Consider the following 18,165-nt stretch of genomic DNA (forward strand, 5'->3'; position numbering starts at 1 on the left):
AACCAACAGAGATTCTAATAAAAGTGTAAAAAAAAAAAATGTAATTATGTAATAAAGTCAAAGTCAAAGCAGTATTAATAACCTTTGTCAGCTTTCGAGATTGAAAACAAGAGTTTGGTCATTAAGTGCCAGAGGATGGGGCAACCAAACTTCATTCTTATTGGTTTGATATGGGCACATCAGATTGATTGATATGCACTGTCCCTGCTGTATGAATGTAAAGCAGGAGCAATATGGTCATTCAAGACAGCCATCCATTGTTATTCTCTGGCTTGTCCTACACAAACTAATGTGATGTGACAGTGTTTGTTGCACAGTGGCAGCTTAATGTGACACAGCCAGCCGGCTTCATAATCAGTAAACTCAGGGCACTAACTAACTGTCCACACCTGATCGAAAACAAAACACACAAGCCATTTTTACCACTTCTTTCTTTTACTTTTATGTTATTATGACAATGCTACTATACACAAACAAGTTGCTACTCGAATTCTTCATAGGACATAAAATAAACAAATATAATACAAAATAACCTCGGCTGCAGCCCTGAGGTTTTAAAAAAAAAAGTTAAAATGAATGCAGTAATAAGTTCCCAATTTAACTTAAATCTACTGTTTCCTGATTTATAATTGAGGTTACTACCAGAATCAGTGAAACAGGAGTTTAAATTACAATTTCATTATAAGTGATAGACTAAAATCGTCAACTTCACTTCACCTCAAAACAACTCAGAGGCAGTTTTCTATTAGACGCTTTCCCACAATCACGCTAAACCTAGGAAGTCCTGATGAATCTCACTGTATATAAACAGATAATAAGTTACTATTGCATATGAGCATTTCTCTCTTTTTACAGAGTACAGTAAAGAGTACACATTATCTAAGAGTTGAGACATACAGGCATGTAGACCAGTGAGAACCCTTGTGTGGTCAGAGCACCAAGACATATGTATGAACATACAACATACAGAAACACCCAAATCTAGCGTGATGGCAGGTTAATGGGACTGATGATGGCTGAATCGGTTTTAATGGGAGGTGCCGCATTATATCTTCTGGAGGTTTGTGGTTCTGCTCTTCTCTCTGGCCATCAACGATCGCCTCTTCCTGCTGGACAAGGCTCCCACAGGTCGGATCTTCATCTCGGTGAAGTCGAGGGACATCAGGTGGCCCTTCCACGGTTTCCAGTTCACTCCCTGACAGCAGGACAGCGGATTGAGATTGAAATACAGAAGAAGAGACAATAGAAAAGAGGAAAGTAAGGTGAGAAGGAGAAGTTGGATAGATGAAAGAGAAGGGAGAGGGGGGAAAATGAGGGAGGCAAGGAAAGGGTGAGAGACAGAGAGAGGAGAGAGAGGGATTCAGAGAAGAGACATACAGCATGACAGACAGGCAGAATGACAAACACTAATAAATACCAGCCTCTGGCTTCATTTCATGTGAGTACAAACTTGTTTTGACTGTTATTGCATTTCCCCAACAAACAGTGTGGTAGACATCTGCAGCGGCAATATTATGGATGAAATCTCGACAAGAACAGAGATCTCCCCTGGCATTTCCTTCAGTGTCAGTCTCCCTTAGACATAATAACTGTTGTTGTTTACCCTATCAGCCTGGTAAAAAACACTTATGGTTTATAGCTGGTGTGAGAAATGTGTTTTCTTATCACTGCTGATGGATTCAGGCCATTTCTGCTGCACCTCAACAATCCAAAACAAAACAACTAGAAGTGGGTTGGAGTGAAGTTGTCTTTGATTGCTGACCAGGGACCAGCCCCCTGGTCAGCACTCTCTTTTTTAAAAATCTTTTTGTAAGTATGTTGAGAAAGAAAAATAACAATGATGAATTATTCGATCATGATGGCTAGTTGTATTTGTTTTGTATCGTTTTAGCGGTTCCAAATCATTACAGGAGAAGCGGGCTGTTGTGAGTGGCACTAAAAACTGTATTTCTTCTAAAAAATACAGCAAAACTAGTGTAGAAACCTCCCAAACTGATGAATTAATCAAGAACAATGCTGACATTTTGAGCTGAAGGGGATTCAAAATGGCAAACAGAGAATAAAGCAGCTCTGGAATCCACTTGCATTATTACTCACAAGTATGAAAGATCAATATTTGGACAAAAAGTCTACAGCAGAGCTTAATTTAATTAAGCAGATTTAAATGCTAAAACTTTACAGAGAGTTGTAGAATCAAATAATTATCAGGGAAGGATGAAGTGAGGGCATGATGTTTGACAGCCTCATCTCAAGAATCCAAAGACTAGTAACTGGCAACTTGGGTTCGTATAAATCTACCATCACATTATACTGTCAGTGCCACCTGTTGGTTTCAAGGCACATTACACCAAGAGTTAACCTCAACACTTGTCTCTTTTTGAGACATAGGCAGATTCAGATCATTCAGATTCATGATCCAATGCAGAACTGCCTCCCTGCTCACTCACCACACTGTGCCTGCTGTCTCCCCAGTTCCCGTTGAGGTTGGCAAGATGACAGTTTTTGTACCACCAGGCGCCACGGTGGGTCAGGGCACAGTTACTTAGGGCGATGTCATTATCTGAGTCAATAGTAGTCCAGGGCCGGCCTTGGTGGTAGGTCATAGCATCACCTGGGGATCATCAACAATAATTAACAACAATAATTAGTTTAACTCCACGGAACACGCTGCATGCAGTTCAACCTTCCTTTATCCAAAATATATTCACACAGACTTTTGCTGCACACTCCTTTTTCTTCCATGTGTTCCCTGATATAAAATTTAATAAAATGCCAAATATAGAGTATGTTGTTTCAGCTGTGATATGTGTAGACACAGTGTCCCACTTGCTGTGTGTCTGTATCTGTCTCGCTTCAAAGCCCACTAAACCCACTCTCCTTTAGATACAGCCTTCCCTATATAGTTACTGTCTATAACTGAGTGAATATAAGTTTCAGGAACAAATATCCCGCCTACTGTTGGTGTGTATTTGCTTTCTCAGCACCCCACAGAATAATGGGTAAGATGCCTACTGCCTGAAAAACCCCTGTATTCCCACTCCCGTCAGCCTTGCCCTCTCTTCTTCTCCATAACTGCTTCTATTTGAGCAAAGTGTCAGCGAGAAAATTTAAACTCTGAAAGATGCACATGTTGTCAGTGTCAGTCTTTTTGTATTGCTGCTTGTTTGGAAAAAAATGTAGAAGTCCAGAAGACCCACCTGCTGTCCCACTGTATTTGCCAATAGTGAGTTTGAACTTCTGCTTGACCGGTGCAATCTTAAAGTTGTCATATACAGCATAGACTCTCTCTGAGCCCAGGCCCAAGTCAAACCTCAGCTCATACTGAGTAGGAGTGTTGGTGAGCTCATATATCTTTTCCAGACCTGAGGGAACAGCCAGACAGAAAATGTGAAAGCAAGAAGAAACACGTCATTACTGTTCATGTATGTGTATGCTTCAGTGTCTGCAGAAAGACAGAACATTGGAGTGCTCACCAATCCAGAACTCCTCTGTCATGTTGCCAAAACCTGCTATGTACTGTCTCCAACGTTTCAGAAAGTCCAGCTTGCCAATGTTACGACGCTGGATCACCTGAAAGCAGGGAGCGCAGGAGTTTCACTGACAGCTGTTACACAAATGTTTCACAACAATTTCCTTTGGGCTAGTGGTTACCATTAATACCACTCAAATTCAAAAAGAATAACTATCAACTCCTATCATTAAAGGGGTGAGTTAGTATAGCGTTTCCACAAAGTTACACTCAAAAAAGAGATTTACACTAGAATTACCACCCTGTGGTTGTAAACCTCCACCAACAAGTCAAATATCAAATATCAAATATCAAATATCAATTTACATCAATGTCTGTTCAGATTTATATAATCTGTACATAATGTAGTGACGACTATGAAGGAATTTAATAAAAGTGTATTTTTGTCAAAATGGAAGTTATCACCATACTGATGATTCATATGTATGATTTCGGTGAATATACATTTTTGAACTGATTATCATGGATGTATTGGCTAAACAGGTATCACATGTACTTGGTTACTATGTCTACATGGATTCTTATAGCTATACAAAATGTTCTCCTTTTCTCATTTTTAGGTGTGGCAGCTCAAGAGAATAGCTAAGCACGCTCCAATACGTTTGCAGTCACATGATTCCAATGATGCTGGACATTTAGAAGGAGGCAGGAAACGAAAGGCAGAATGGATGAAATGGAAAGATAAAAGTCCATACTGTGCTACTTATTGTTTACTCATTGTGTCGTTCCAGTCAACGTGTGTGAAATCTGGAATCGTTCATTTAATTCATAATTTATGGCTAAAAACCTACTTTCAGGTCACAATGACCTTTGACATTTGAGTCAAAAGTGTCACCAACTGTGAAATATTGTCACAATCTCCCCTTCTGTTTCTCATTTCCTAGACATTATGATATCACAGTAAAGTTGACCTTTGACTTTTGGGGTACAAAATGTTATCACTTGGTGTTTAATGGGATAAATGGGTGCCTCCTATTAAACATCTGTATGAAATTTTGTCATAATTACTGCATAAATTCTTGATTATGACCAAAAATGTTCTATCAAGGTTATTTTGAGGTCAGTCAAAAGTGTCACCAATTCATTGTCCGACCAATTTAAAAAAGGGTTTGTGAGGTCACAGTGACCTTTGACCACCAAAATTGGATCAGTGTATCCTTGGGTCAGTGCCAAATTTGATTTAATTCCCTAAAGACATTCCTTAGATATCGCATACACAAGTGTGGGACAGGCGGATTACCCGAAAAACATAACGTCTGCAGCCATGGCTATGACATGAGGAATAAAAAAGATTGGTCAAAATCGAAGAATCAAAAGCCAAGATATCTTGAGTACAGTCCTTAGCTCCACAAACACTGGATCCTACATTCCCCAAAAGGCAGTTCAGCAGCGTGTGGATATTTTTAGGATGGTTCAGACTTCTGTTTTCACAAGCTGAGTAGTTGACGAGTAAGTTAAAAATGCTCCATTAGTGTTTACTGGTATGAACTGCGTCCACATAATAAACATTACTTTAAATAATAACAAGAAACCTAAATGCAGTATTATTCATGTCCTGAAACCTTGCTCAAAAGATATTTTTTCCATGTTTTTGGCTGTGCAGTTCATCAATAATTCGTACCAGCCAGCCACCTCCATCAGTGTCCATGTCGCAGTAAACCTCAATTGGTTTGGAGCGGTCATTGTTAATATAGATGGTGTAGACACCACTGTTCTTATTGCCATTCTTCATGACCTGAAGGCAGTCCATGGGGAAGGGGTACAGGAGACCAACTAGGGATGAAAAGACATTATTCATGTTTAACACTGTATGAAGAAAAGACCATATCAGGAAGGAGCATCATGCACTTAATCTGTGGACCTGCAGCAAACAGAAGACGGAATACGGACCTGTTTTGAAGATGGTCTGTGCCACTTTGCTCCTCTTGTTCCCCCTGTAGGCAATGATGGTGACAATGTATCTCTTCCCCATCTCCAAACCGGTTACAGAAAACCTGCTCTCGCCAGCTCCGAGCTGCTTTTCCACCGTCTGACCACAATAAAAAACAACTAGAATTAATCTTACTGAACACTCAATAATCTGTGTAATGTAGTTGTTCCATATAATGTGTGATATATAATGTTGCCTTTGATTACTGTATGAGTGATGACACTGTCTTGAGTTTTAATTAGAGAAGCCATTAAATGGTCTAAAAAGATTCAATTAAACTCCTCATCCAAGATCTTAAAATGACTTCAAGTAGATTAGTTTTATTTTTGACCACAAGAGGTCAGCGTTCGACAGACCTTCACATTCACCTATACTGTAGCCTCTGTCTATTTCAAACAGTGAAGAAACTGCTTGTAAAGACCAGCATTTTATAGTTCAGTATTTCTATGGCCACAGGAAGCTCAGCTTTTACCTAACGCAGAATAAAAGGTTTTTTGCATCCTCCTAAACACTCAAACTCAGCTTTTCATATGAAGGTGTGTTCTTTGCAATTTAATGGTTGTATAAAAAATAAATGCAAATATGCTGACATACAGAATAGCTTATCTCTGTATTTATAAAGGGTGAGACAAACAGTTTAATACATCAGCTGAGGCATTATTATGCTGCTGAGTGTGCACACCATATTATTTTAAGTGTTAAAAACAGCAACCAAAACTTTGATGCTGACCTCTTTAGTATTATAGATAATGTTTTGTACTTTTAGGTGATGTCTGTCTGTCTGGGTGAGGAAATATGTGGTCAAAGCTGATGGCTAAGTACCTCCATGTTGCCATCCTCGTCTCTGTAGGTAAGGATGTAACCCTCAATGTCAGCAAGAGGAGGGATCCAGGTCAAAACAGCAGAGTCCAGAGCCACATCAGTCGCCTTCAGGTCCTGAGGGGCATCAATGTCTGTAGATTGAAGGGTAATTCAGAGTAGATTACAGCACAAGAACATGGTGTCAAGTGTATGTCCATTAATACATCTTATAAACTCATTCTGGATTTGGGTAAGCAGAGGATTTTGATGATTCTTTTCTAGTTTGTTCAATAAAACTGAGAATAATCTCTTAAATTAAACAGATGATTTAATGTTTTTATAAAAATCCTCATTTTAATCTCTATATACTTTTTTGCATTTTTTGTTTGATTGCAAACCTTTTCTCGTACTCAGCTGTGAATTAAGTGTTTCTCAAACACAAACACATAACTTTGCGGTGCAGTATTCATCCTTTATTCCCTTTATCTACCTCGATGATAAGTGCAGCATTAATGTATCAGACACTGCAGCCTCTCTGCACCTGAAGAGAAACATCAGAGACGACTACCATTCGCCTGCAGAGCTACAATTTGCCTCTGCAGATAAACTGGCACTTATCCTCTGCCTTATTTAAATGCTTTGGAGGTTTGACCTGAAACAGGCGCTGAAATCATTTGTCTGACATGAAGACGCCTGCTGTAGCAGTAGGAGCTACCTTAACCTCCCGTGGCTCAAGAAATTACAGGAACCGTGTGTCACCACGATGTACAAAATCAGCCCAAACAATCTATTATTTATTCAAGTCGAGAGTCATACTTTCTGTTTCTTCTGGAAAACTATGCGCCTTGTGTTTATATTAAGGAATCATCAGTTACACTGTCACAAAAAAAATACTCTGGTGGTAATTAAATTGTACTAGTGCGAACAGGGACAAATTTAGTAGTACCACTGGTGTCATTAGTCAGTGAAATTCAGTGATGTTGGTTTGAGACAGTTTTAACTGACATATTAATAGGGCTTGTTACTAGGTTCAATAAAGTCAAAAATGTAATAACACATGCTTTTATGTTTCCCAGATGATATCTTTTGACACAAAGACTTTCCTATCTGAACCCAGCACTGCGTTGGTCTGTAGCCTCTGATGAGTTACGACGAGACAAGTTTATAATCCCAAACTCGGCCATTTGCTGCCTAATTGAAAAAGATCCAGCTTTCACTTAGAGCTCCCAGGTGATTTTACAGATCATCTGGTTCGCACAAAGATACCCCTGTTGTACCCCATTTACCATGTGCCACTGCTGCTATTTTTACCCCACACTAAGTTACCAGTCATACCCGGTGACCTGGCCCGGCCTGTGGGAAACATTTCCTGCCAGAGCAGGGGTTTTGGGGCTTCCTGGTGGTTTTGAAGTCTAGAGTAAACAAATTTAGACTTTGTAAGAAACGTACTGTTTAATAAAGCAAAGGTCATATGCGGCAAGAATTGATGGATTGCTGTTTTGTGTGTACATAAAACAAAACATAATTATTAGTAAATTAATTAATAAAGCAATTTCCAAGTTCACTTGTTTTGCAGGCGCCTACGAAATGTTGTAGATAATTAGAGTTCGACTCATTACTGTCTTTGAGATCATCAGCAGTTTTGCAGGTTAAACTGATATGTTAAAAAGGCACAATTGCACAACAGGTTCCCAACGAAGCAACCCAGATGTATTCCCTAACCTCTGATGCTTAATCCTTGACCCCTGTGAACCAGTGTATCCAGTACTGTCAGATCCAACAACATTAAAGAAGTAAACTACAGCCACAATTGCAGGAATCCACAACCCAATTAAATGCTATTTTTGAACATAAATTAACTTTGTTCATGTCTCTAGGGATCACATTAAAGTACTTCTTGTCCTCTAAAGTAGTGACTTGCCAACATCTGTTCATAGTACTGCTTATGTAGAACCAATATTCCCCCAGTCCAAGGGCACTTGTAGCAGACCCTGACTGACTAGAAATTCCTATCAGCAATCTCAAACTAAAGCCTTTGTTTTTAACAGTAATAGACCCGTAACCTGTTTGAGTTTGTGTAAAGACACCTGGAACTCATTACTCACAGACAACTTTGTGTTAAGATCAAAGGATTTTTTTAGAACAATGGCACAGTTGTGGTGCTAGTTAGAAAGATAAAAAAAAAAAAAAAAAACCCAGAACCTGTTTGCATGACAGTTTGGTATGTTTGTTTGGTATGAGGCCCTTCTATTAGACAATGCAGTAAATCTAGATTTCATCCAGTTTTGTTTTAGTGTATTTGACTTATGGATTTAAAGTTAATGACTGACTTTAACAGACAGGTAACTCTCAGAGCTGGCCTATCAGATGATAATTGGAGAAAACTAGTTTGGGATAGCAATAATTAGTAAATGTTTTTTTTGCTTCAGTGTACCAATATCATTGAAAATAAAACTCTAGATTGACAAAATTGCCTTTTTTAAATGTTAAACTAAGAATTGACATTTCAAGAGAAAGGAGAGCTTTAATATTACCAAAAGAAAACCCTGCCTATTTGTAGCGTATTAACCTGTCTCAGCTTGTGTAAAAATCTTCCTGGTGGCTTTGTCCCCTTTGATGGCCCAGATGTAGACAGTGTAGAGGAGCCCAGGCCTCAGGCCAGTCAGCATGTAAGAGGTGCTGTCAGACCCGACTGGGATTTCCTCACTAGAGCCCTCAGAAGAGTTGTAGGTTAGGATGTAGCCATCAATGTCTGCCTGGACTCGATCCCATGACACGCTGAAGCTGGATTCTGTTTCATCTCGGGCTAAGAGGTTAGCAGGAGCATCCAGTTCTAGAGGAAGATGTTAGTGGAAGAGGTTAATATACTACTGATGCAAACTACAAGATGTGCTGTTTCATTTCTCACCCAGACGTGAACAAATGAAATCTTTTGGCATGCATTTGCTAAAAATATTAGTAACATTATGACCATTACAAGGACAACAATTTTACCTTTATATATCAAATAAGATATAAAAAATAAGATACCCTCTTCAAGATGTGGTTTATATTTAAATCTTCCCACTAGCTTTGTCCCCCCGACTCACAAATATAGATGATAGTAAGGGATACAAGGACCAAGGCAGAAAGCTTGTAAGAGACAACATGGGATCCCAGACATATGTCCACTGATTTTTGACCGCACTTTGTCTCATAATGTCTCCACATGAAATCACAGTTGAAGCAAGAGCCAAGAAAACTCGTAGACCAACCAGAAATCCACAAAAGTTTTGGGGCAATACCTGTTTGGCAAATGGTATGGACTGAGCATACTTGTGGATCTAATGGTTAATATAAATGTATCCATCTTATTCAGGATCATCTCTTTGTCCTAGCAAGGGAGCCTGGTGCACCTGAAAGTCGGAGGGACAAAAATCAAGACTGGTCTGAACATTTTGCTTTCTGGGTTTGCTCGAATGTCTGGTATCAGGTCGAAATTTCTTGTGTCCAGGTTCTGCACAGAATGGAAACTGGAATGGAAAATGGAAAATCTCTATCATGGAAGCAGCTGCAAGGAGCTGTGGTTAGAAGGTGAAGAGTGCTTGTCATTGTGAACCTGGTGATGAACAGCTGGAGTGAAACGCTGTCAAACTGAGTAAGGAGTCATTCAAAGTCTTCCATTGTCCTCTTCTGGTAAAAGGTGTCTTGTCCTATTCAGATTATCAAGCAGGTGCTCCAAGGATCCAGGTAAACTTGGATTTTACTCAGAAATTAGAGTGAAGGAGAACGGCAAAATATTAAGAGGAACTTGGTGTAGCCAAGATCCTGGTAGTAAAAGACGTGAATTTCAAACAATCTTCAATCCATCCTTCATCTGTGGTCACAAACGTTGGGTGGTACAGTACATGTAACTAAAAACAATGAAATTGTTGGATACGAGACGCTGACATGAGGTTCCCCAACATGTTGGCTGACCTCACTCTGCATGGCGGAATAAAGAGTCTACTGATCTGAGAGAAACTATCAATAGTTCTCTGTTTTGTTTTGGTCACTTGGAAAAAATGGCCTGAGTGCCTCCTTATGCTCCATGCATGACTGACTGAGGGAAAGTGCAGAGTAGTCCCAGGACATGCTGGAGGGATCCCACCTCTGAGCTGGCATGGGACTGCTCAGGAAGAGCTGGAGTAAGTTATTTGGAAAAAGAATGTCTGGGCTGCTTTGCTCACCGTGACCCGAATAAGAAGTTGGGAAGTAGATGGATGAGCTGATGGATGAATATTCAAAAGAATATTCTGGTTTTGATTAGTCTACCATGTGAGAAACACATTTTTCTTTTGGGGTTGTCTAGTCAAAATAACTAATTATAGGGTGCTTGAAGATATGATGTACCAAACATAAACTCACAAAAGAATATGTGAGGTGAGTATTTCAATTGGCTTTCATTGGTCAGGCAAACAGAAAATGGTAGATTTGAGACCTGTCTCAGCTTCTGTTGAAATCTTCTTGCTGGCTTTGTTTCCTTTGATGGCCCAGATGTAGACAGTGTAGAGGACCCCAGGCCTCAAACTAGTTAGCACGTAAGAGGTGCTGTCAGGCCCCACTGGGATCTCCTCACTAGAGCCCTCAGAAGAGCTGTAGGTTAGGACATAACCGCCTATTTCAGCCTGGACTGGATCCCACGACACGCTGAAGCTGGACTCTGTCCCATCTCGAGCTGAGAGGTTAGCAGGAGCATCCAGTTCTGGAGGGAAATGTTTATTAGAGGATATTAACACACTACTGATGCAAACTACAAATTAGTTGTAGTATCCATAACCACAACCTATATCCATGAACTTATTCCAAGACCTGGTCTCATAACATGCAGAAGCTGGACTCACCTTTCACCATGTTTCACCTTTGATTAAAAGCTTAGTAGGAGTCTAGAGTTGGATTTTTGTTGATATTTTCCATTTTGGAAAATAAAAAGGTTTTAAAACATATTTTCCTTTGAAATAGTCAACAATGTTTTAAGGTTCCCAAACATACTAATGAATGTAGATGTAACCCGCAATTTGGCATTAGCTGGTTAGCTAATTAAGAAGTTTTGACTTGAACACAAAGTTGTAGATTTGAAACCTGTCTCAGCTTGTGTTGAGATCTTCCTGCTGGCTTTGCTCCCCTTCATGGCCCAGATGTAGACAGTGTAGAGGACCCCAGGCCTCAGGCCAGTCAGCATGTATGAAGAACTGTCAGACCCAACAGGGATTTCCTCACTTGAGCCCTCAGAAGAGCTGTAGGTTAGGACGTAGTTGTCAATTTCTGCCTGGGTGTGATCCCAGGACACCCTGAAGCTGGACTCTGTTTCATCTTGGGCCAAGACGTTAGTAGGAGCGTCCAGCTCTGCATGAGGAGTTATGGTTAGTATCTACTAAAGGACATCACTACATCCAGTGCAAACATAACAACAACTACACACAGCTGATCAAAATCAGTATAATGTAGTTACCTCTTACACATAACCTAACTACACATAACGGTCACTCTGTAAGAGGTTTGAAATGTCAAACTTGGAACAAAGTGTTTGGTGGGGTCTGATTGAGTTTTTTTGGGTCCATTGAATCTCTCTAGAAACAATAAACTGTTGTTTAACAAATGCTGAAATTGTTTTCATTATTACTTAAATGTAACATTTTATTGCGTTGAGGTTTTGAATCCAAGTTTGGCGTCATACAACATTGTTATGTAAGCAGGGGTACTTTGAGTATACTATGAGCTATGTTAATTAAAGAACATGCAAACTACTACTGCGAACAATAGATGGTGACAGAACACTGAACCACTGATGTGTGATACAGTATCACTGGTTTGGCTTCCAGATGAATCCCATTTGTATCTTGTGTCTTCGCTGCTCTATATCAACCTTTGAATGTTTCTATTCTCCTAAAACAGGTAACGTCCACATAAAAAAGCACAACCTTTGATGTTAACACTTCAGATGAAAACTCTCAACTGTCCTTCACCATGACAAAATAATAATAATAATGGTTATTCTTCTCCCTATAGCTCATGCTATAGTTAATTCAGATCACAATTGCTAACATCAGAGGCTTGCAAAATGAGTTTAAAGCCACCAGATATTTGCATCCATGTGCACTCCCACTGATTGATGTATGAGTGGAGGTTATTGGAGCTAACAATGTCTGCTTCCCTCATCAAAAGGAATCAGGAAACATCTGAAAACTGAGCGTGAATGACAACAAAAATTGAAAATGTGTATAAAAATAGAAAAAAAAATTGAAAAACTATATTCAGCAAACCCAGCAACTCAAAGTAAACCAGTTTTTACCCATTTGGCTAAAAACAATGGGAGCCCTTAGTGGCACAGAAGAAAGGCATTCCTACTTATACACACACGCATACACATACACCACAACATACCATACACCTGCAAAAGCGCAGTAGTGAAAGTTATACATTCAACAAATTAGTTTTTGGTCTCCATATTTGACTGAATTTGTAAAACAATTTGGATATCAGCCAGTCAGTACTCAGAAGTGTTCCTCTGCTGCCTTTCTTCAGAAATTTAAAAGCAAGCAGACAGCAACAGATGCTAAACTCCACAACAGCAAAGCTTAAGAGACAGAAGAACACAGGAGAAACAAAATAGCTGCCTTTATTGACTAAGCAAAATTTGCTCTTCTCAAACTTCTTTCAAACATTCAGCCCCAGGCTAAACTGAAACACCTTTAACTGAGGTGTCCAGCCTAATTATGTTAAATAGCCTTTTTCAGTGAGAGTTCATGTTTCTCTCTTGGCAGTTAGGCAAAGAGGGGTTAGTGTGCTAAGTGAAAAATATCTACTGTGATGTCTTTTACTTCTTGCCACCACAAAAAAAGACACGGAAATTGTGCAGAAAACCAGCACGCAGAAGATCAAAAGGAAATGATTGTCATGAGCTTAAGAAAAAGAGACACAAAACATCTTTCCCTTTGTTCACTGGCTGTAAAGAAAGAGTGAAAAGAAACACCTGGAAACCCTTGAGATATCTGAGAATCACAGGTCATTGTCTTTAAACAAAAGTGTTAGTGGTTTATCTCTTATGTCTAACCTTTGTGGAATTCTTTATTGACTTCATATCAAAGACCAGACCCTTTGAACTTTCAATTTGGGAAACTCATCAATTGTGGACAAAAGATTAAATACATCAATCACTCCCGTAATGAACCAGGGTCCCATTAAAAGTTTACCTGTTTCAGCTTCTGTTGAACTCTTCTTGCTGACTTTATCTCCCTTGAAAGCCCAGATGTAGACAGTGTGGAGAACTCCAGGCTTCAAGCCAATAAGCCTATATGACGTGCTGTCACGTCCTACAGGGATCTCGGTACTGGAGCCCTCAGCAGAGGTGTAGCTCAACATGTAGCCCTCAATTTCTGCCTGGACCTGATCCCATGAAACTGTTGCAGTGTCCTCTGTTACTTCTGTGGTGACCAGGTTGGTAGGAGGATCAATGTCTGAAGAAAAAGAGAAAGAAAAGGAATAAGTAACAAGCAGACAATACAAAACAAGAAGTTCTTGTTCTTTACTGATCCTTTCATTCCCCCACATTGGCTGTAGAAACTCAGTTGAGCAAAATGCATACTCTAACTGCACCCAGGAAAAAAAGCAAAAACAGACAAACATATAACAATTGGGCGATGACTAGAAAAAGGCAAACAACTGGCAACTATTCCTGTCAGTAGGAGTACTGGCACAAGCTGTGAGGAACTAGTGGGAGGAAAGAAGTGTTGGCAACTTACTATAGACCCAACAAATTCTTCTCCCTAGGGTGCCCTGGTAGCTCAACTGGTAGAGCTGGCGCCCCACGTACCTTGCTGCGCGGGCATGGGTTCAAGACTGACCTGTGCCCCTTTGCTGCATATCGTCCCCTCTCTCCCCCTTTCCTGTATCTCTATAGCTATTACTATACATTAAAGGCAGTAAACCCCCCCAAAAAATATTTAAAAAATAAATAAAATCACAAAGGTTGTCCATCGGTGCATACCATTATGGCCAGTATGACAGTTACAAAAATTACTAATGTGATCTGCCACCTTATGTGTAGGAAAATATAATTATAATGGTTAAAAGAGACAAAATGGGAACTGCTATATCCAGTCAGCCACAACAGCATTGAATTGTCTGTGTGGAAGAAGCAAGTAAGGTGAGTAAAATGCAAAAAACCAACAGCAGCATGTGGCAGGTAAGACTAAGCTGGAGTCTGCAGCAGCGTTTGGCACAAGACGGAACTATAGAGCACTTTCAAGAAATGTCACTGTAATAATTATCCTTATCCTATCAGCTGTCAGAGAGTGTATATAGCACACAAACTTTTCAAATATAAATCTATGCAAGCTTGTTATCCATATTTTGTTTTGAATGGATACTGAAGACCAAAGGAGAATTTGTACTCGTGGGAAGGGCTGTATGAAGCTCTTCAAATGAACATCACATAACCCAACCCAAGGTACTGTTCACTAAGCTCCACAGGATGAGCTGCACAGCAGAACACAGAGCCTCTGTTTGTAAAGTCGATGGGCTAGATGAATCATAGGAGACATATGGAAGACGCAGGTGGAGCAGTTGGTGGTGCATGTGTGTGGATGGGTGTTTCTCTCTGTCGAGGGAAATCTCGATGAAAGTAAAGAGAGGGAGCAGCAAAGAGAGGGAGGGAGACAGAAAATAAAAGAGTCACAGAGGCATAGTAAGAGAGACACAAAGGAAGTGAAGGGAAATGTAAAAGCAATCATCATTAAGGATTATTCCTCTGTGGCATCGGCTAAGTCGAGGTCAGTCTTGTGTCAGTGCGCAGTCTGCATCATGAAAACTGATTGATGATGCATCCAGGAGAAGAAAGGAACTATGCAGCTGTCTAACTCTATATCTCCTCTGTCTCTCTTCTCTTCTCCTGTTGTCACTTTTCTGTCCTTGTGGCTGCACTGCTTGACAGGCTGTCATGAGCTCAACCACAGAAAGAATTTATAATTGCTCCATTTTATTAGGACTGAGTGTTTCCTCCAAGGCCTAAAAATGAGGGACCATTCAGTAGTCTTAGTACCTTAAGTGAGTGCTACTAAGGGAGCCCATAAAGCGTCAATCCACTCATCATGTAGAAAAACCTTTAGGTACAGACAGCATGTAGGTATCCATCCAAATGTTTGGTCCAGTGAATACTATACTGGAGACTATAAAAAAAATCAATAGCAGCTGTGTACCAAATAAATCTAACATCATTGTATTTGTGACAAGATATTTTATGTTTGACCTGTTCATAACACAGCACAGCAGATCTTAACCTTTATTTGAATATATTTTGTGGCATGGTGAAAGTTCACACACTTTTTACTATTACACCTATTGTGTTTGCATCTTGTAATGGAGAAGTAGTCACACACACTAGTAGAAATTTAATTCCAGTGGCACTAGCAGTTGCTTTTAGATTTAGAAAATGCATATATGACAGTCCTACAACCAACTTGCTAACATTGCTAAGGCAAAACTTGCCTTCTGAAGTGTGCCATGTCCACATACTTTGCTACAGTCAGTCTAAAGAGAAGAATCCTGCTTTTTTAAAATGAAATATTACACACTTTTTGTTTGTGATACATAACCCAAAGTGATGTTGGCTACAGATGTCCTCTCAGTTCAATCAAATTCAATTAAATGAAGGGGTTTTTATATTGATTTACAACATTCAGACAGCCCAAAGGAACTTTAAAGTTAAAAGCATTTGACAGTTTGAAGAGGAGCCTGCTATTGCTTTTATCCCTCACTAGAAATTAACTTGAATTGTTATTTGGTTTGTAACCACCTGAATAAAGCCTGCATTCAACTGTGCCTTGTTCTCCTTCAAAACAATGGTTTCCTGCTCCCTCTGTGGTGTTATTTTGTTACCCTCTGCAGTTCCTTTTGCTCCTATAGGCGGTTTAGCTGCTGTCTTGGCTGTCTGATATATTCTATGCATTATTAGATCTTTTTTCCACGCACTACTACTTTCTGAGGGCGCCTTGCATTTGCTCTGGAGTTGTAGTGTATGATGGATCGAGTTTCTCCAGACGTTCTACCCCACTAGCTGCGTAGCGACAGTGGCTACTGGGCTACAGAACATGAGCTGTGGCTTCGGCCATTTGGAAAACAGCTTATCCATTATGGGTGGCATGTTCAGCAAAGGCATCGACCACAAGGTGCACAGTAACAGGCCGTCTTTCATCATTTACAGCCTCACAGCTTTACTGCCTCACTGTACAGCAGAAGCCATACAGTATGTCCTGGGGGTGGAGCTGAGGGGAAATACATGTCAAGAGGTTCCATGTTTGAGAGACTACACTATGTCAGGTGTGACATCTGTGTTGTTGTGGAGTCCCCTCGCTACCACAGGCTTTTTTCACGTTTGTCCAACAATCTATTTGTAACGTAAGTAGCTCATCATTCTTTATGACAGAAGTAACATACGATATGAAAAATATGAAAAACCCTTTCTTGCCACCATAAATCATCCTCTCTTTATCCAGCCACTGTACTAGCATACAAATGTCACAGTTTTGATCAACACACCATTAGATACAGTACTAATGCTGTCAAATCACCAGATAGTATCAATATATTATGATTACAAAGAAAAACCTGACCTCAGTGCAGCCCCACGCCAACTGTAAACTGTAACTGATGCAAAGAACAAACTTTTAAGGATGCAGTGCTGTGTTACAGGACGAATCCATGACTAAGGGCACAAATGGCAGATCCTGCACCAAATACTACAACAATTGGAAGGTGCACATACAGAGAGCAGTATATTTCCTGTACCTTACCTTTGCTACAGACAATGTATGTACATTTATGTTCAAACACACACAAATAGGCCAGTAGAGTTGACTCTAACTACAACAATACAATGAATATACAAAAAGGGGTTAGGGTTCTTATCATTATATTTATAAAATGTCCCTTTGCACATTTTCACGTCATTTTGGCAGCTACTGTACAGAGTTGGCTCAGAAAACACAGATGGACAAGTCTGAGCAGACATTGTACTCCCACTGGACCACATGAGGTGCTATAGTGTGTCCAGATAACACAAAGACTAAACATTCAACTCCATGCCAAGTCCATCTGCTTTTGGTTATATGGGCCTTGGTGGTGACTTTATTGAATCTGAATCAGCAGCAGCAGCTGTAGTGTGTTCTGTTTATATGCCTTATAATCTTTTGGCAGGTTAGTGACTATGAAATGTCTGCTCCAAGTAGAGATCCCTTTGGTTCTGGTGTTTTCACAAAATGTTAGCAGTCATTGAATCATTTTACTCAGGAAAGGATGGCAGTTAAAGGACGCAATGGAGCCACCCACAGAATCACACGCACACACACACAAAGTCCAGTTCTGTGAGTGTGGACACAGACGTATCTCAGTGGTTGAGTTTGAGGTTAAAGGTCAAAAATGGAGATTTTAACATCTGCAAAGAAGATAAATGTGAAATTATCAGAAGAAACTGGATGTTTACTGCAGAATAATCTTAGTCTGCATTGTTGTTTCTTGGATTTAACTAGGATGTTTGCATATTGATTATGAACAAAAACAGATTTTTTTTTACATTTGGGAACAAATCAGATGAAGTTTGCTTGACTCAAATATAAAGTCACCAAATTTGGAAAAATGATGGAAAAAATATAATAAATTGTCTTTATTTCTTCTTTATTTATATTTGTCTCATACTTTGTTTATTGTTTTGCACCAATATAGACAAATTCCTTTTCTGTTCAACTCAACTTAACAATAAAACTTAACATTATTTTCTGTTGTTTTATTATTAAATAAATATTTGATTTTATCCAGGAACTCTTTAATTTACAGACTTAACTTCTCTTGTACGTTTCATGTAAAGAACTGTTATTTAATTAGTTATTTTTCT

At 39.5% G+C, this 18,165-nt stretch overlaps 1 protein-coding gene across 1 annotated transcript in view; it reads right to left on the bottom strand.

Moving 5' to 3' along the window:
- Positions 1 to 427: 427 nt before the first annotated feature.
- tnn (tenascin N) overlaps positions 428 to 18,165 on the bottom strand; it is a 36,458-nt gene continuing 18,720 nt past the window's right edge. Inside the window, exons 9-19 of the mRNA XM_035669989.1 lie at positions 13,472 to 13,735; positions 11,361 to 11,624; positions 10,720 to 10,983; positions 8,830 to 9,093; positions 6,282 to 6,412; positions 5,420 to 5,558; positions 5,151 to 5,302; positions 3,474 to 3,570; positions 3,198 to 3,362; positions 2,448 to 2,611; positions 428 to 1,195 (exon numbers count right to left, since the gene is read on the bottom strand). Coding sequence (XP_035525882.1) covers positions 1,046 to 1,195; positions 2,448 to 2,611; positions 3,198 to 3,362; positions 3,474 to 3,570; positions 5,151 to 5,302; positions 5,420 to 5,558; positions 6,282 to 6,412; positions 8,830 to 9,093; positions 10,720 to 10,983; positions 11,361 to 11,624; positions 13,472 to 13,735 — 2,054 coding nt within the window. The 3' untranslated portion in view covers positions 428 to 1,045. The remainder of the gene's footprint in view (positions 1,196 to 2,447; positions 2,612 to 3,197; positions 3,363 to 3,473; positions 3,571 to 5,150; positions 5,303 to 5,419; positions 5,559 to 6,281; positions 6,413 to 8,829; positions 9,094 to 10,719; positions 10,984 to 11,360; positions 11,625 to 13,471; positions 13,736 to 18,165) is intronic.

Source organism: Morone saxatilis, unplaced genomic scaffold (genome assembly GCF_004916995.1).
Source record: "Morone saxatilis isolate NCDOM2014 unplaced genomic scaffold, NCSU_SB_2.0 Contig23, whole genome shotgun sequence".
In the NCBI taxonomy this organism is placed as follows: domain Eukaryota; kingdom Metazoa; phylum Chordata; class Actinopteri; family Moronidae; genus Morone; species Morone saxatilis.